The sequence below is a fragment of the Panulirus ornatus genome, chromosome 17, assembly GCF_036320965.1.
Source record: "Panulirus ornatus isolate Po-2019 chromosome 17, ASM3632096v1, whole genome shotgun sequence".
NCBI lineage: Eukaryota > Metazoa > Arthropoda > Malacostraca > Decapoda > Palinuridae > Panulirus > Panulirus ornatus.
This window is the reverse complement of record NC_092240.1, coordinates 34,661,996-34,681,074: the sequence shown is the minus strand read 5'-3', so window position 1 is coordinate 34,681,074 and position 19,079 is coordinate 34,661,996. Positions and strand designations below refer to the sequence as shown.

General features: G+C 40.6%; 1 protein-coding gene across 1 annotated transcript in view; it reads left to right on the top strand.

Annotated features, from left to right (window-relative positions):
* The window catches only part of clu (clustered mitochondria protein homolog), a 132,606-nt gene extending 121,295 nt beyond the window's left edge, over positions 1-11,311 (top strand). Inside the window, exon 7 of the mRNA XM_071672221.1 lies at positions 5,423-11,311. Coding sequence (XP_071528322.1) covers positions 5,423-8,684 — 3,262 coding nt within the window. The 3' untranslated portion in view covers positions 8,685-11,311. The remainder of the gene's footprint in view (positions 1-5,422) is intronic.
* Positions 11,312-19,079: the final 7,768 nt, after the last annotated feature.

The following is a 19,079-nucleotide window of genomic DNA, read 5'->3' as shown; positions in this document are numbered from 1 at the left end:
TGAATGCAAAGGTGAGTAATGTGGCAGTTGAGGGAATAATTGGTGTACATAGGGTGTTCAGTGCTGTAAATGGAAATGGTGAAGAGGTTGTAGATTTGTGTGCTGAAAAAGGACTGGTGATTGGGAATACCTGGTTTGAAAAGAGAGATGTACATAAGTATACATCTGTAAGTAGGAGAGATGGCCGGAGAGCATAATTGGATTACGTGTTTATTGATAGGTGCTTGAAAGAGAGACTTTTGGATGATAGTGTGCTGAGAGGTGCCACTAGAGGGATGTCTGATCATTATCTTGTGGAGGCGAAGGTAAGGATTTGTAGAGGTTTTCAGAAAAGAAGAGAAAATGCTGGGGTGAAAGAGAGTGGTGAGAGTAAGTGAGCTTGGGAAGGAGACTTGTGTGAGGAAGTAAAAGGAGAGACTGAGTGCAGAATGGAAAAAGGTGAGAGCAAAGGAGGTAAGGGGAGTGGGGGAGGAATGGGATGTATGTAGGGAAGCAGTGATGGCTTTTGCAAAAGATGCTTGTGACATGAGAAATGTGGGAGGTGGGCAGATTAGAAAGGGTAGTGAGTGGTGGGATGAAGAAGTAAGATTATTAGTGAAAGAGAAGAGAGAGGCATTTGGAAAATTTTTGCAGGGAAATAGTGCAAATGAGTAGATGTATAAAAGAAAGAGGCAGGAGGTCAAGAGAAAGGTGCAAGAGCTGAAAAAGGGGGGAAATGAGAGGTGGGGTGAGAGAATCGTTAGATTTTAGGGAGAGTGAAATAATGTTTTAGAAGGAGGTTAATAAAGTGCGTAAGTCATGAGGACAAATGGGAACATCAGTGAAGGGGGCTAATGGGGAGGTAATAACAAGTAGTGGTGATGCGAGGAGATGGAGTGAGTAATGTAAAGGTTTGTTGAATGTGTTAGCTGATAGAGTGGCAGATATAGGGTGTTTTGGTCGAGGTGGTGTGTGAAGTGAGAGGATCAGGGAGAATGATTTGGTAAATAGAGAAGAGGTAGTGAAAGCTTTGCAGAAGATGAAAGCCAGCAAGGTAGCAGGTTTGGATGCTATTGCAGTGGAATGTATTAAAACAGAGGGTGACTGTGTTGATTGGTTGATCGGGGTATTCAATGTATGTATGGCTCATGGTGAAGTACCCGAGGATTGGTGGAATGCATGCATAGTGCCATTGTACAAAGGCAAAGGGGATAAAGATGAGTGTTCAAATTAGAGAGGTATAAGTTTGTTGAGTATTCCTGGGAAATTATATGGGAGGGTATTGATTGAGAGGGTGAAGGCATGTACAGAGCATCAGATTGGGGAAGAACAGTGTGATTTCAGAAGTGGTAGAGGATGTGTAGATCAGGTGTTTGCTTTGAAGAATGTATGTGAGAAATACTTAGAAAAACAAATGGATTTGTATGTAGTATTTATGGATCTGGAGAAGGCATATGAGAGAGTTGATAGAGATGCTCTGTAGAAGGTATTAAGAGTATTTAATGTGGGAGGCAAGTTGCTAGAAGCAGTGAAAAATTTTTATTGAGGATGTAAGGCATGTGTACGAGTAGGAAGAGAGAAAAGTGATTGGTTCTTAGTGAATGTCGGTTTGCGGCAGGGGTGTGTGATGTCTCTTTGGTTGTTTAATTTGTTTATGGATGGGGTTGTTTTGGAGAGAGGGGCAAGTATGCAGTCTGTTGTGGATGAGAGGGCTTGGGAAATGAGTCAGTTGTTGTTTGCTGATGTTACAGCACTGGTAGCTGATTCAGGTGAGAAACTGCAGAAGCTGGTGACTGTGTGAAAGAAGAAAGTTGAGAGTAAATGTGAATAAGAGCAAGGTCATTAGGTACAGTAGGGTTCAGGGACAAGTCAGTCGGGAGGTAAGTTTGAATGGAGAAAAACTGGAGGAAGTGAAGTGTTTTAGATATCTATGAGTGGATTTAACAGCGGATGGAACCATAGAAGCGGAAGTGAGTCACAGGGTGGGGGAGGGGGCGAAGGTTCTGGGAGCATTGAAGAATGTGTGGAAAGTGAGAACATTATCTCGGAAAACAAAAATGGGTATGTTTGAAGGAATAGTGGTTCCAACAATGTTATATGGTTGCGAGGTGTGGGCTATAGATAGGGTTGTGCAAAGGAGGGTGGATGTGTTGGAAATGAGATGTTTGAGGACAATATGTGGTGTGAAGTGATTTGATCGAGTAAGTAATGAAAGGGTAAGAGAGATATGTGGTAATAAAAAGAGTGTGGTTGAGAGAGCAGAAGAGGTTGTATTGAAATGGTTTGGTCGCATGGAGAGAATGAGTGAAGAAAGATTGACCAAGAGGATATGTGTGTCAGAGGTGGAGGGAGCAAGGAGAAGTGGGAGACCAAATTTAAGGTGGAGGGATGGAGTGAAAAAGATTTTGCATGATCGGGGCCTGAACATGCAGGAGGGTGAAAGGCGTGCAAGGAATAGAGTGAATTGGAATGATGTGGTATACTGGGGTGGACATGCAGTCAATGGATTGAACCAGGGCATGTAAAGTGTCAGGGGTAAACCATGGAATGTTTTGTGGGGCCTAGACTTGGAAAGGGAGCTATGGTTTTGATGCATTACACATGACAGCTAGAGACTGAGTGTGAACGAATGTGGCCTTTGTTGTCTTTACCTAACGCAACCTCGCACGCGTGCAGGGGGAGGGGGGTACCATTTCATGTGTGGTGGGGTGGCGATGGGAATGGCTGAGGGCAGCAAGTATGAATATGTACATTTGTGTATATATATTTGTCTGTGTATGTATATGTATGTATGCATTGGAATGTATAGGTATGTATATGTGCATGTGTGGGTGTGTATGTATAATATGTGTATGTGGGTGGGTTAGGCCATTCTTTCGTCTCTTTCCTTGCGCTACCTCGCTAATGCAGGAGACAGCAACAAAGTATAATAAAGAATATAAATAATACTTATGTATGTTCCTCCTTGAACCAAGTTTTCGTAGTTGCCAGTTCTCTTTCAGCATGCAACTCCACGAGCTATTCAGCATTCCTATTCACCTTACTGAATACAGCCGTGTCTCTTGGGTACACCCTCATTTGCCACAGTACTCAATTGCTTTTAAATCATCCATGACTAGCACCTGATCTCTAGCTTCAGAATTGCTGACACACTCACTCAGCTCTTCCTCAGACACTTGCCTCTTTTAATCCTTCTCATGGCTAGGTGCATTAGCAAGAATAATCACCTATGTCTTGTAACCATCTTTTCTTTTTACTGACATCATCAGGAGCTTACTTCCTTATACTCTTTCACACTTTCCCTCAACTATCAGCAGTGTTGCCCTTTCTTTTGCTTGCCCTCCCAACAACCCATGACTTTACCTCCAAAGACTTTTTCAAAGCATCCTCACTTTTATCCTCCGGCTGTGTTTCAGTCTGAGCTAGAACGTCCCAGTTCATTTCCGCAAACATCCTACCTGTCTCTCCTTTCGTATCATCTGGGTTACATCCACACACACTTAGACACCTTAGCCTTAGCCTGTAAGGAGGATGAACACTCTTCATTTGGATCCTTCATTTCCATTTTGAGCATATTGAAATACAAGAAGAGTGGCAAGTGGTTCCAGCCTCCTGCTCCTGTCCCACTTAGTCACATTGTATGACACGCATGTATAAATGAGAATACATGGATGGGTAGGAAAGATGGAAATGTGGTATTATTGGGTTGTACACTAATTGATAGGTGCACAAATGCACAAAAAAGACTCTTGGATGTGACTGTGTTGAGAGGGGCAGCTGATGGAGTGTCTGATTATTACTTGGTGGAGGTTTGCAGAGGATTTTATAAAAGAGGGAATGATATGAATGGGAAGAAGATTGTGAAAGAGTTAGCTTGGAAAAGAGGCTTCAGAGAAAACATACTAGGAGAGATTGTTTGAACAATGGCTAATGGTGAGATTAAATGAAGTTAGGGGAGTGGGTAAGGAATGGGAGGTTTTTAGGAAACCACTGCTTGTATGAAAGAAGTGTGTGGCATTCAGTATGTGGGAGATGTACGGGTGATAATGATTTATAAGTGGTGGGATCAAGTTAAATGGCTTGTGAAGGAGAAAAGAGAGGTGTATGTGCATTATTTGCAGGAAAGAAGTGCAACTGATTGTGAGATGTACAAAACAAAACAGCAGGTGGTCAGTAGGAAGGTACAGGGGCTGAAAATTGGTGCAAATGAGAGTTAGGATGAGCAAATATCAGAAAACTTTAGGGAGAATCAGAAAATGTTTCAGAAGTACCTTAATAGTGTGAGATAAAAGAAGAGTACAAATGGAAACCTTAATGAAGTGGACAAATTGGGAAGTGGTGTTAGGCTGAATTGAGGTTTTAAAAGGAGCCATGGAAGCTAAAGTGAGCCATGGGAAGGGTAAGGGGGTGAAGGTCTTGGATGCATTGGGGAATGTATGGAAAGAGAGGTTACCATCTTTAAGGGTAAACATCGTATGTGTGATGCTCTAATTATGTAATCAGTGATGTATGGGATACTAGTGTGGGCATTTGGTAAAAATGTGAAGAGGGTGGATGTGTTGGAAATTAAATGTTTGAGGATGATATGGGGTCTGAGGAGATTTGGTTGAATAAGGTAAATGTTTGAGGATGATATGGGGTCTGAGGAGATTTGGTTGAATAAGGAATGTTACAGTAAGAGAGAGGTGTGATAGTAAGAGGAGTATGTATGAGAGCTGAAATGTGTTTGCTGAAATGATTTGGATATTTAGAGAAGATGAGCGAGGAGATGACTAAGAGGGTATACACATCAGAATTGGAGGCAGAAGGATGTAGAGAAAGTTGATTTGAAGGTTTGAGGCCTTAACATGCAGGGGGGTGTAAGGCATAGAGTGAATTGAAATGGTATTGTATACAGGGGATGACATGCTGTTAGTTGGCTGAACCAGGGCATGAAAAGGTCTGTGGTAGCTGGTTGTGGATGAAGGGCTCTGGTTTTGTTGCATTATGCATGACAGCTAGAGCGTGGAATTGAGTGATACAGACCATTTCTTTATCTAGTCCTGGTGCTGCCTCGCTAATGTGGGAAATGGCAGACATTTATGATAAAAGAAACTAGCTGTACATTTCAGGCCTAGTAGAATTTCTGCCTTTCATTTAAAGACTTAATTAGGTTTCATCTTTACAAAAAAATATTTGAGTGAAGAATCCGGTTATCCATGAAATAGAAATTATTCATGAATATTCTTTTCTAGTTAATCAGTCATTCCCTGGAATGTGATGAAGAGCTTGGACCTTGGAGTATTTAATTTTTAGCTGTGAAAGCTTTCTTGTGTTATAGTTGTTGCAAAGTACTTTTTATCAACCAGAATGTAAATGTGACAGTCATATTATGAATGTACATCATCACTGATAATCATGTTTTTCTCAGTTGATTTAAGGATATTTTCTTTGCTCATTTCAGATCAACAGAGGAGGAGTTCAATCCCAAACCAGCAAACCCCTGCTATCTGTGCCATTCACTTATTGACCTTCTCAACTTGCTGTCTAATGCATTCAAACGTAACTTCTCAAATTTGCAAAAGAAACGTACTTCTCGACATCCATTTGAGCGAGTGGCCACACCCTACCAAGTGTACTCGTGGGCATCTCCTACCATGGATCATGTTATCGATGCTCTACGTGCTGAAGATGCCTTCAGCAGCAAATTGGGATATGAGGAGCACATCCCTGGTCAGACAAGAGACTGGAATGAAGAGTTGCAAACAACAAGGGAACTTGCTCGTCGCACCCTACCAGAACGTCTTCTGAGGGAACGTGCCATCTTCAAGGTTCATAGTGACTTTGTTGCAGCAGCAACAAGGGGTGCCATGGCTGTTATTGATGGCAATGTGATGGCAATCAACCCAGGGGAAGACCCCAAAATGCAGATGTTCATATGGAATAATATTTTCTTTAGTCTTGGCTTTGATGTGCGGGATCATTACAAAGAAGTTGGTGGGGATGCAGCGGCTCATGTGGCACCTCGTAATGACTTACAAGGTGTACGTGTCTACAGTGCAGCTGACTTAGAAGGCCTCTACACCTTGGGCACTGTGGTTGTAGATTATCGTGGCTACCGTGTAACAGCCCAATCCATCATCCCTGGCATTTTGGAACGTGAACAGGAACAGTCTGTTGTATATGGTTCAATTGATTTTGGTAAAACTGTGGTTACCCATCCAAAATATCTGGACTTGCTTCAGAAAGCTGGTCAGCAATTAAAGATTCTTCCTCACAAAGTCCTGAATGAGAAGAATGAAGAGATTGAATTGTGTTCATCAGTTGAATGTAAAGGAATAATTGGTAATGATGGCCGTCACTACATCCTTGATCTCTTGCGCACTTTCCCCCCTGATGTTAATTTCTTGAAATCAGCAGATATTAAATTGAATGCTGCTTCACGGGAAATGGGTTTCCCTATTGCTCACAAGCATAAGTTAGCAACACTGAGACAAGAACTAGTTGATGCCTTTGTGGATAATCGCTACATGATGTTCTTAAAGTTCGCTGCACTTCACCTTCAACAACTTGGTGGTAAAAAACAAGAGGCCAGCAAGCTTGCTGCAGTCAAAGAAAAAGAAGAAAGTGAAAAAGAAAAGGAAAATGAAGAAAGTGAAAAGGAGAAAGAAAAAGATAACAAGGATATTGAGGCTGAAGAAGCAAAGAAAATTGTTGAAAATGTGACAGAAAGTATTGCTGCGGAGAAACAGGTTGAAGAAAATACCAAGGATATTATCAAAAAGGCTTCTGCCGCTGTAGGGTCTTTAAAGGAGGCTGACTTTGATATAAGGTTTAATTTAGATGCATTCTCCCCAGGAATTATCCATATTGATCCTCAAGGTGAGCAGCTGAAAAAGGAGCGACAACTTATTTGCGATGCTGCTGGGTTTTTAGTAAGTGTGCAGTTGCCTAGCCTGGTACATGATCTAACAGATCATGCTGCTGCACCAACTGATGGCACCACTCTTTGTGAGGCCCTGCATACACATGGAGTTAACATTCGTTACCTGGGAAAAGTTGCTAATCTTTTAGCTAAAGTCCCAGAATTAGATTACATATATACCATAGCTGTAGAGGAGCTTATTGCACGATCTGTCAAGCACATATTCACAAGTTATCTTCAATGTGTCGAAACTATTTGCTTATCGTCTGCTGTTGCTCACTTCCTTAACTGTTATCTCTCTTCATGTATCAGTCCCCATGCTTCCAGTAAAAATGATGAACTGCTTTCTAAAAAGAAAAGGAAGAAACACCCCTTCAACAACAATAGCCTCTCACAGTGGGTGGGATTCTCACCAAAATCTCTCTGGGCCCGTATTAAATCAGACCTTAAAGGATATTATGGCTGGACTTTGGAAATGGAGACTATAGATAGCACTGTTCAAAAGTATAAAGTGCAGAAAATTTCTCTTTTAAGAGCCTTTTGCATGAAGTGTGGAGTCCAGATACTTCTTCGTGATTACAACTTTGACAGTAAGTCTCAGGAGACTTTCCATGAGCAAGATATCATCAATCTGTTTCCTATTGTAAAGCACATCAATCCACGGGCTACTGATGCCTTCAGCTTATACACAGCTGGTCAGACCAAGACACAACAAGGATTTTTAAAAGATGGTTATGATCTAATCAGTGAAGCTTTGAACCTTCTGAACAATGTCTATGGAGCTATGCATCCAGAAATTGCACAGTGCCTTCGTATGTTGGCTCGCTTGAATTATATAATGGGTGATTATGTTGAGGCCATGTCTTTCCAGCAGAAAGCAGTACTAATGAGTGAAAGGGTAAATGGTATAGATCATCCATATACTGTAACAGAATACACACACTTGGCACTCTATTGCTTTGCCAACCAACAAGTAAGTGTATCCTTGAAGCTTTTATACCGTGCTCGTTACTTACTCTTGTTGATCCATGGTGAAGTTCACCCTGAAATGGCTTTGATAGATTCTAATATTGGCTTGATTCTCCATGCTGTTGGCCAGTATAGTCTCTCTCTTCAGTTTCTTGAAAAAGCCCTAGAGCTCCATATTAAATTCTTTGGTGATAAAAGCTTAAAAGTTGCTCTCAGTTACCACCTTGTTGCCAGAACACAGAGTTGTATGGGTGATTTCAGAGGAGCTCTCAAGAATGAAAAGGAGACCTTCACAATATACAAGACTCAGCTTGGACCAGAGCATGAGAAGACAAAGGAAGCTGATGAGTGTCTGCGTCACTTGACCCAGCAAGCAGTAGTTATGGCAAAGAAAATTAGTGAAGCATTCAATGGTCGTAGTACTCTTGGCCTTCCTCCTATACAGATTCAACCACCATCTATGACTAGTGTCTTAGAGCTTCTCAATATAATCAATGGTATCCTCTATGTTCAGATCACCTCAGAAGAAATTGAACGTGTCCGTGCTGAATTGGAGAAAGGTCATGCAAAAGCATTGAAAGAAAAGAGTATAGCAGAGGCTGCTCATGGTAAAGACAAGAAAGTGGAAAGTGATACAAAAAGTGAGAATGACACAAAAAGTGAGGAAAGTGATATCAAGAGTGAGGAAGGTGAGACGCACAGTATAAATAAATGTGAGGAAAGGGAGATAGCAAGTGAAGAGAGTGATGTCAGGAGTGAAGAGGAAGAGAGTTTGAAGGTTATTGAAGCTGATGTAAAAAGTGAAGAGGAAGAAGAACCAGCAAGTAGGTGAAAGTTGTGACATTGCATTTTGCACAAAGCCTATTAAGAGTATATATTTAATGTTTTTAACCATCTAAAGAAGAATGGATGACAAGTTCATTTGGTTAGAAAGTTAAACTGGCTCAAAAATAATTACCTCGTATATTCATAACTAAATGTACCAATGCCTCATAGAAGTTCCTCAGTGTAAGAGGCAGGCTGTGATGAGATTCGCAGCTACGCAGACAGTCCCTGTCCTGTGTAGAATGTAGTCAAATGTTGTAGTTCATAAAGCATTTAAATATTATTTTGTATGAAGCCTCTAGTTTTGTATACGTAGCGCAGTTAATGCACTGTAATATAATAGCACTGTATAGTTATGTTTGTTGTTGTTTTGTTAGATATAGTTGACATTCCACTGTACAGCTTGAGCTTGTATAGTGCAAGAAATTGGACAGTTGCATGGAAGATCTTTCCATGAAAAAATATCATATCAGCTGTTCAGTATCATGCAATATTGATTAGGCTCAGAAATGTTTTCATTCTTTTGTACAACCACTTTAATGCCTATGAATATAATTGATTTGAATGACTTTCTTGAATGTAAATAATCTAGTCTTAACAAGGGTTGTTAAAGGTCAGTTGTTTCATCAGAAAAAATTTAAATATTGATAAAAAATTCAATATTATGATTTTGATGTGTTGTTGAAGTATATTTATTGCCAGGGTATTTACAGCTGCCTTAGGTTCCAGGTGGCATGTATTGACTTTTCTGTTTCTCAGGTGGTAGGCAGGAAGGTCCAATAGATTGTTTTGGTGCTGAAGTTATAAATCGTTGGCATAATTGTACATCCAAAAGAAGTAATGTGCAATAGCTTTTTCCTGTGTGGTAGAAGAGAGCATTACTTGAGTAGTAAAATTATTAGGTTAAAATGTGTATTCTTTGTAGAGGTTATAACTCAGATGACTAAGTGTAAAAACTAACATCTTTTGGTCTGTCTATTCAGCCATAGAGTACACACAGTTTTTCATTTTAAATACTTGTGTGAGGTGAAAGTATTCTTTAGGTGAGTATGAGAGTGAAAAGAAATATACATTTTATCCAGAAATTGAGTATAGTGAGCAGGATGAATACCCTGAAGTGTTCTAGCTCTTTTGGGAAACTCCATTGGATCAGCCATCCATAAAACAAGTTAAGATGTTTTGTGATGCTTTGTGAGACTTCGTTGATGTGACCCACCATTTGTGAAGGAGAGAGCATTGTTGGATGATAGACAAAAGAAGTTAAGCACTTTTTTATGATGCATTATTTATGTTGGTGTTCTAGATAGAATGTAATGTTTTTGAGGAAATTGTCTGACATAGAGAATTTTGTTATCTGTCTTGTCTGTAGGCTGATATGTTTGGAGCTTGTTGCCACTGAATACTTTGGTGATGCCTCGTTTGATTACTTCTGACTGTAAACAATAATGATTTATAGGAATACATATATTGTCACTATTGGGGCAATGTACTAGTGAAGCACATATGCATGGTGCTGTTCTCTCTCATAATGGATCTTAAACTCTCTCATGATCCTGAGTTATACTTGCTGCCTGCCTGCTCAAGGCCCAGCTTGTCACAGGCTCACCTATCCACTTACTTCTTGAGTAAGAAATGTTTATTAATTTTGTGAGAGAGTATGTTGTATTGAAAGTAGAAGTACAGATTTATATCAAAATGGTCCTGAATATTTTATCTTGAATTTATTTACATATTTTATTGCACTTGATCACTGTTTCCCACATCAGCGAGGTAGCACCAGGAAACAGATGAAGAATGGCCCATCTTGAATTTATTCTCTATGAATATTTATGGTATATAGATAATTCTTCATGATATCATGTGTTGAAAATGTAGTAATTATATGTAAATTATATATGTAGTACTGAATTTATTAATTTGTCTGCAAGAAAGTGAGGATGAATAATACAGAAATACCTACATATAGATAAATCATAAGAAATTAAGTTTAAACAAAAAGGTAATGAATGGATTGGCAAGAAGAAGGGGGGATGGCATCAGGAGGGATGAGTGGTAGTAGGTACATGTGACTCATTGCAAGACATATGAGCAAAACAGTTCTGGTTTGGTATATGAGTATAAACAATAGTGTATGCATTTAAACTGAACTGTTGATGATTTGCAATCAATCATACATGATATGCATATGAAAATATGGAGAAGGCAAAAAGGTTTATATGCTGAATGTGTATGAACATTTTGAGAGAGTTATCGTACTGTGGATGAAGCCACAGGATGTACAGAGAAAGTCAATGCAACTCTGGACTTGTAGTTTACCAATCCAGACAATCCTTACCTGTTACCACATGGATCAACAACAACATAAATTCCTCAGTTCATTAAGTCTGCATAAACTGGGACTAAAACCAAGGTGTGAGCTTCATGAATAACAGTAGGTAAAAGGTCCTTAATATCCTGCTACATTTAGAATGCCTGGGTTTTCAGTTATTGAGGAAGAAATCATGCTTATGATGGCACTGCTTTTCCTCAGTTTGGTTCTTTTTTAAAACTTTTGTTAATCTGTATAACAGTGTATGAGTCAAAAGCTTATACAGTGAAGCTGTAGATAGTGTTAAATAAATCATTGTTAATAAATGTTTTATATTTGAACCCAATTATTTCTTGACAATTGAAAGAATTTTTCTTTTCATTTTTTAACCTATATTTCTGTTTTATTCATTGACATGTGACTTTCACCTGAATGTTCAGATTACCCAGAATGGTTGGTCAGCCATTTGTACTCGACAAATTTCCAACCATACTACGCCCTGTTCACCTAACTCGGACATCTGGAGCCTAGAGATGTTGTGAAGAAAGCTGCTGATCGGGTGATGCAACATTGGGGAACTTTGTAAATCAGCAGCTCTGTGATTTTACTTTATATTCTGTATATACGAATATTGATTACTGTATGAACAGCTAGTTTTCATCTGGAATTATTTCTTAAGGCAAAGAAGTGAAAATTAGCATAAGGAATATGTTTGCACTTTACAAAAATTAAATAGATTAAACAGTTTTATTAAGAAATGAATGATACTCAATGTCAAGATAGTCACAGGGTGTTAATGATCAATATTATTTCTCCCTGATTCTTTGCTCCACCTAGAATCATTCAAAGGATTTGTCCAGAGCTGAACCACAGGCAATAAAAATAGATGGGGAAAACTGATCTGTGGTGTGTCTGACCTGTGGGCTACTTCCATCTCATATAAGGTTTGTTGAATTGCTTAATTGTGTTGATTAGCTGACAAAGAACTCAAATGAAAGACCTTTTCACTATGTTGGTACAGTTTTTTTACATGTTTTAATGTCAGTGAGTAGCAGATGACTATGTGAAATTGTTTGATTTTCAGAATACTGCTATTCTCGTCGTCATGTGCTGGAGGCGTGCATAATCGATGGAAACAAATACAGAGTTAGACTTGCAATGTCATCGTAAATGTATGTCGATACTTCAGTCTACAGTAGGGATTCGATTCAAGCACCAAGGTCACCCCAGAAAACTGTCAAGGCCACACATATGTCATTAAGCCCGATGCAGAGAGTAAAGTGACACGTGTCTGAATGCGAACCCCACCCTATATCATAAATAGCACACATCATAAATGTTTGCTTACTGAGTAAGCTGGATAGTTTAGACAAGGAATGTACTAAGAAAGAAAATCTATCACTCTATAAGAAAGGAGTAGTTCTGGACCTTAGATTCATTCATCAAGAAAGTGAAGGAATATCCAATTAATTTTGAAGGAGGGAGGGTGACTCCGTAGAAATTTGTTTGGGAACATCAGAAAATGTCACGTGGTAGGGCATAGGGCAATTTTAATGGAGAGGGATGACATAGTGTTGGTGAGGAAAAAGTACCACAGGTTAATTGAAAAAAAAAAAGTAGCTCTACCAACTCATGGCCAGAGGTTTTTTGGATGAAACCTAAGTAAACCAAAATGAAAGAGTGGAACAATGCTGGACTGTGCATGATGATAAAGTTGGACCCAAAACAAAGACCAAGAAAGGTTCTCATAAAATTATTTTACATGCTAGAGCTGTGCAGGGCATTCCTCATTTTTGGGTGTACAAATAGCAAAGGAGGTGACTACCATAACTTCATGGACCATGAGAGATTTAAAATGTTTTGAAGAACAGCCATCTATCAGTCAATATCTTTGTATCTCTGATGCCCATTCCCTCCAGGAACTCCCTCAAGGGGGTGGCCTTGACAAAGAAGTCTTCATAGCTGGGGAAGTCCAGTGCTGCTTCTTAACCTTTAGTTCCTTACCCTCAACAGGCCATTAGCAAAGGGCAACTCTAGTGCAGTGTTTTCAAAGCCCCCTACATAATGTTCTTGCAGATTCCTTATACCTAATGTGTCTACACATAGTTCCAGCCTAACTCTGAATAGCTCTTGCCTAATATTGAAGATAAGTCTTCTTATCATGGATAATGCCTCATATGACAGTAAAACTCAAAACTGAGATCCAAGAGTTATCCTTTAATAATATTGTACACAATCCATCACTGACGAAGCCTGAACTTTTATAGATGGGAAAGTGCCTCTAAAGACAAACAATTATATATCAACCACTGTGGTGTACCAATTAGAATTCCTGACTATGATGCATTCACAGGCTGCCCAGGTTCAAGCACATAGGTTCAAATCCTGGTTGTGCAAGTTGGTCCACTGTCAACCCAGCTGTTCATCCACCCTTAGTGGTTGGTCGATAAAATGGGTACAATATGTGGTGTGAGGTGGTTTGATGTCAGAAGTGGAGGGAACAAGAAGCGAGAGACCAAGTTGGAGGTGGAGGGATGGAGTGATAAAAATTTTGAGCAATTAGTTCCTGAACATACAGGAGGGTGAGAGGTGTGCAAGGAATAGAGTAAATTGAAACGATGTGGTATACCAAGGTCAACGTGCTGTCAATGAAATAAGCCAGGGCATGTGAAACATTTGGGGTAAACTATGGAAAGGTCTGTGGGACCTGGATGTGGATAGGAAGCTGTGGTTTCAGTGTATTACACGTGACAGCTAGAGACTGAGTGTGAATGAAAGTGGCCTTTTTTTTCATCTTTTCCTAGTGCTACCTCACTGAAGCGGGGATAGCTTGCTGACGCGGGAAACAGCAACTAAGGAGAAAGACTACTTCCCATGTATTCCCTGCGTGTCGTAAAGGGCGACTAAAAGGAGAGGGAGCGAGGGCTGGAAATCCTCCCCTCCCGTTTTTAATTTTTCAAAAGCAGGGACAAAGAGGGCCAAGTGAGGATATTCCCTCCAAGGCTCAGTCCTATGTTCTTAATGCTACCTTGCTAATGCAGGAAATGGTAAATATGTATGAAGAAAAAAGAATATATATATACATATTGTATTGCAGTGGAATTTATTAAAAAAAGGGGGTGACTGTATTATTGACTGGTTGGTAAGGTTATTTAATGTATGTATGACTCATGGTGAGGTGCCTGAGGATTGGCGGAATGCGTGCATAGTGCCATTGTACAAAGGCAAAGGGGATAAGAGTGAGTGCTCAAATTACAGAGGTATAAGTTTGTTGAGTATTCCTGGTAAATTATATGGGAGGGTATTGATTGAGAGGGTGAAGGCATGTACAGAGCATCAGATTGGGGAAGAGCAGTGTGGTTTCAGAAGTGGTAGAGGATGTGTGGATCAGGTGTTTGCTTTGAAGAATGTATGTGAGAAATACTTAGAAAAGCAAATGGATTTGTATGTAGCATTTATGGATCTTGAGAAGGCATATGACAGAGTTGATAGAGATGCTCTGTGGAAGGTATTAAGAATATATGGTGTGGGAGGCAAGTTGTTAGAAGCAGTGAAAAGTTTTTATCAAAGATGGAAGGCATGTGTGCGTGTAGGAAGAGAGGAAAGTGATTGGTTCTCAGTGAATGTAGGTTTGCGGCAGGGGTGTGTGATGTCTCCATGGTTGTTTAATTTGTTTATGGATTGGGTTGTTAGGGAGGTGAATGCAAGAGTTTTGGAAAGAGGGGCAAGTATGAAGTCTGTTGGGGATGAGAGAGCTTGGGAAGTGAGTCAGTTGTTGTTCGCTGATGATACAGCGCTGGTGGCTGATTCATGTGAGAAACTGCAGAAGCTGGTGACTGAGTTTGGTAAAGTGTGTGAAAGAAGAAAGTTAAGAGTAAATGTGAATAAGAGCAAGGTAATTAGGTACAGTAGGTTTGAGGGTCAAGTCAATTGGGAGGTAAGTTTGAATGGAGAAAAACTGGAGGAAGTAAAGTTTTTAGATATCTGGGAGTGGATCTGGCAGCGGATGGAACCATGGAAGCGGAGGTGAATCATAGGGTGGGGGAGGGGGCGAAAATTCTGGGAGCCTTGAAGAATGTGTGGAAGTCGAGAACATTATCTCGGAAAGCAAAAATGGGTATGTTTGAAGGAATAGTGGTTCCAACAATGTTGTATGGTTGCGAGGCGTGGGCTATGGATAGAGTTGTGCGCAGGAGGATGGATGTGCTAGAAATGAGATGTTTGAGGACAATGTGTGGTGTGAGGTGGTTTGATCGAGTAAGTAACGTAAGGGTAAGAGAGATGTGTGGAAATAAAAAGAGCGTGGTTGAGAGAGCAGAAGAGGGTGTTTTGAAATGGTTTGGGCACATGGAGAGAATGAGTGAGGAAAGATTGACCAAGAGGATATATGTGTCGGAGGTGGAGGGAACGAGAAGTGGGAGACCAAATTGGAGGTGGAAAGATGGAGTGAAAAAGATTTTGTGTGATCGGGGCCTGAACATGCAGGAGGGTGAAAGGAGGGCAAGGAATAGAGTGAATTGGATCGAAGTGGTATACCGGGGTTGACATGCTGTCAGTGGATTGAGTCAGGGCATGTGAAGCGTCTGGGGTAAACCATGGAAAGCTGTGTAGGTATGTATATTTGCGTGTGTGGACGTATGTATATACATGTGTATGGGGGTGGGTTGGGCCATTTCTTTCGTCTGTTTCCTTGCGCTACCTCGCAAACACGGGAGACAGCGACAAAGCAAAAAAAAAAAAAATATATATATATATATATATGTGTGTGTGTCAGAGGTGGAGGGAAGAAGGAGAAGCAGGAGACCAAATTGAAGGTGGAAGGATGGAGTGAAAAAGATTTTGAGCAAACGGGACCTGAATATACAGGAGGGTCAAAGGCGTGCAAGGAATAGAGTGAATTGGAACGATGTGGTATACCGGGGTGGACGTGCTATCAATGGATTGAACCAGGGCATGTGAAGCGTCTGGGGTAAAGCATGGAAAGTTCTGTGGGACCTGGATGTGGAAAGGGAGCTGTGGTTTCGGTGCATTATTACATAGGTAGAGACTGAGTGTGAACGAATGGGGCCTTTGTTGTCTTTTCTAGCACTACCTCGCACACAATAAAAAATAAAATAGATAAATAAATATATATTTTTTTTTTCTATTTTGCTTTGTCGCTGTCTCCCGTGTTTGCGAGGTAGCGCAAGGAAACAGACGAAAGAAATGGCCCAACCCACCCCCATACACATGTATATACATACGTCCACACACGCAAATATACATACCTGCACAGCTTTCCATGGTTTACCCCAGACGCTTCACATGCCTTGATTCAATCCACTGACAGCACGTCAACCCCGGTATACCACATCGATCCAATTCACTCTATTCCTTGCCCTCCTTTCACCCTCCTGCATGTTCAGGCCCCGATCACACAAAATCTTTTTCACTCCATCTTTCCACCTCCAATTTGGTCTCCCTCTTCTCCTCGTTCCCTCCACCTCCGACACATATATCCTCTTGGTCAATCTTTCCTCACTCATCCTCTCCATGTGCCCAAACCACTTCAAAACACCCTCTTCTAATCTCTCAACCACACTCTTTTTATTACCACACATCTCTCTTACCCTTTCATTACTTACTCAATCAAACCACCTCACACCACATACGGTACTCAAACATTTCATTTCCAGCACATCCACCCTCCTCTGCATGACCCTATCTATAACCCTTACCTTGCAACCATATAACATTGTTGGAACCACTATTCCTTATAATAACATACCCATTTTTGCTCTCTGAGATAACGTTCTTGCCTTGTACACATTCTCCAATGCTCCCAGTAACTTTGCCCCCTCCTCCATCCTGTGACTCCACTTCCATGGTTCCATCCACTGCTAAGTCCACTCCCAGATATCTAAAACACTTCACTTCCTCCAGTTTTTCTACATTCAAACTTACCTACCACTTAACTTGCCCCTTAACTCTACTGAACCTAATAACCGTGCTCTTATTCACATGTACTTACTCTCAACTTTTTTCTTTCATACACTTTACCAAACTCATTCACCAATTTCTGCGGTTTCTCAACCGAATCAGCCACTAGCGCTGTATCATCAGCGAACATCAACTGCCTCACTTCCCAAGCCCTCTCATCCAGAGCAGACTGCTTACTTGCCCCTCTCTCCAAAACTCTTGCATTCACCTCCCTATCTACCCCAACCATAAACAAATTAAACAACCATGGAGGCAGCATGCACAACCTCCGCAAACCGACATTCACTGGAATCCAATCACTTTCCTCTCTTCCTACTCGTTCACATGTCTTACATACTTGGTAAAAAAAAAGATTTACTTTTACAACCTTCCACAAAGCATCTCTATCATCCCTTCCATATACCTCCTCCAGATCCATAAATGCTACATACTAATCCATCTGTTTTTCTAAGTATTTCTCACACACATTCTTCAAAGGAAACAGATGATCCACACATCCTCTATCACTTCTGAAACCACACTGCTCTTCCCCAATCTGATGCTCTGCACATGCCCTTACCCTCTCAATCAATACCTTCTCATATGATTTCCACTCAACAAACGCAAGCCTCTGTAATTTGAACACTCGCCTTTATCTCATTTGCCTCTATACAATGGCACTATGCATGTATTCCGCCAATCCTCGGGCACTTCACCATGAACCGTACATTCATTGAATATCCGTACCAACAACTCAACAATAGTCACCCTCTTTTTTTATAAAGTCCACTGCAATACCATCCAAACCCGCCACCCAGCCGGCTTTCATCTTCCAAAAAGCTTTCACTACCTCTTCTCTGTTCACCAAATCATTCTCCCTGACCCTCTCACTTCACACACCATATCGACCAAAACACCCTATATCTGCCACTCTATCATCAAACACATCCAACAAACTTTCAAAATACTCACTCCATCTCCTCACTTCACTACTTGTTATTACCTTCCCATTAGCCCCCTTCACTGATGTTCCCATTTGTTCTCTTGTCCAATGCACTTTATTTACCTCCTTCCAAAATATCTTTTTATTATTCCTAAAATTTAATGATACTCTCACCCCAACTCTCGTTTGCCTTCTTTTTCACCTCTTGCACCATTTTTTTTTTTTTTGACCTGCTTTCTTTTATACACTCAGTCATTTGCACTATCCTGCAAAAATCATCCAAACGCCTCTCTTCTTTCACTAACAATCTTACTTCATCCCAATACTCATTACCCTTTCTAATCTGCCCACCTCCTATGTTTCTCATGCAACATGCATCTTTTGCGCAAGCCATCTCTGCTTCCCTGAATACATTCCATTACCCATACGTCATTTGCTCTCACCTGTTGCCATTCTGTACTTAGTCTTTTCTGGTACTTCCTCACACAAGTATCCTTTCCAAGCTGACTTACTTTCTTTCTCATCTTTGTTACATCCACACACATTTAGTCACCCCAATCTGGGCCTTGGAGGAGGATGAGCACTCCCCGCGTAACTCTTTCCTCTGTTTCCCCTTTTAGAAATTTGCTTACATGGAGGGGGTGGGGGAGTCGCAACCCCCCCACCCGTGCTCCCGTTCTATTTAGTCGCCTTTTACGACACGCGAGGAATGAGTGGGAAGTATAGTGAACCTTCGATTTATCGGACCTCGTTATAATTGATTTTGGATTTGATGGACAAATAATAAGGCAGTACATTAATTGATAAAAGAAAATTGATAAATCTCAAATGCCGCACCGTGCACATTCCATTTTGCACTTGTTTTTGTAGTGTGTGGTAGACTCGCTTTATTTCGGTCTCAGTCTGCCTCAAGCTATCGTGCTGTCAGATTGTATACAGTGTTTCTGTTACTTGAGAATTGTTACTTTATTCATTAACTAATTTTGCATCCTTACAATTCAAAATGGCATCAAGTGATTGTAAGAGGTGCAATGAAAGCAGGTAGTTCATCCTCTTTTTATTATAAAGAAGTATCCTTTTACAGGACTCCCCCCCCCCCTCCCCAACCCTATGACTCACTTTCGCTTCTATGGTTCCAATTGCTGCCAAGTCCACTCCCAGATATCTAAAACACTTCACTTCCTCTAATGTTT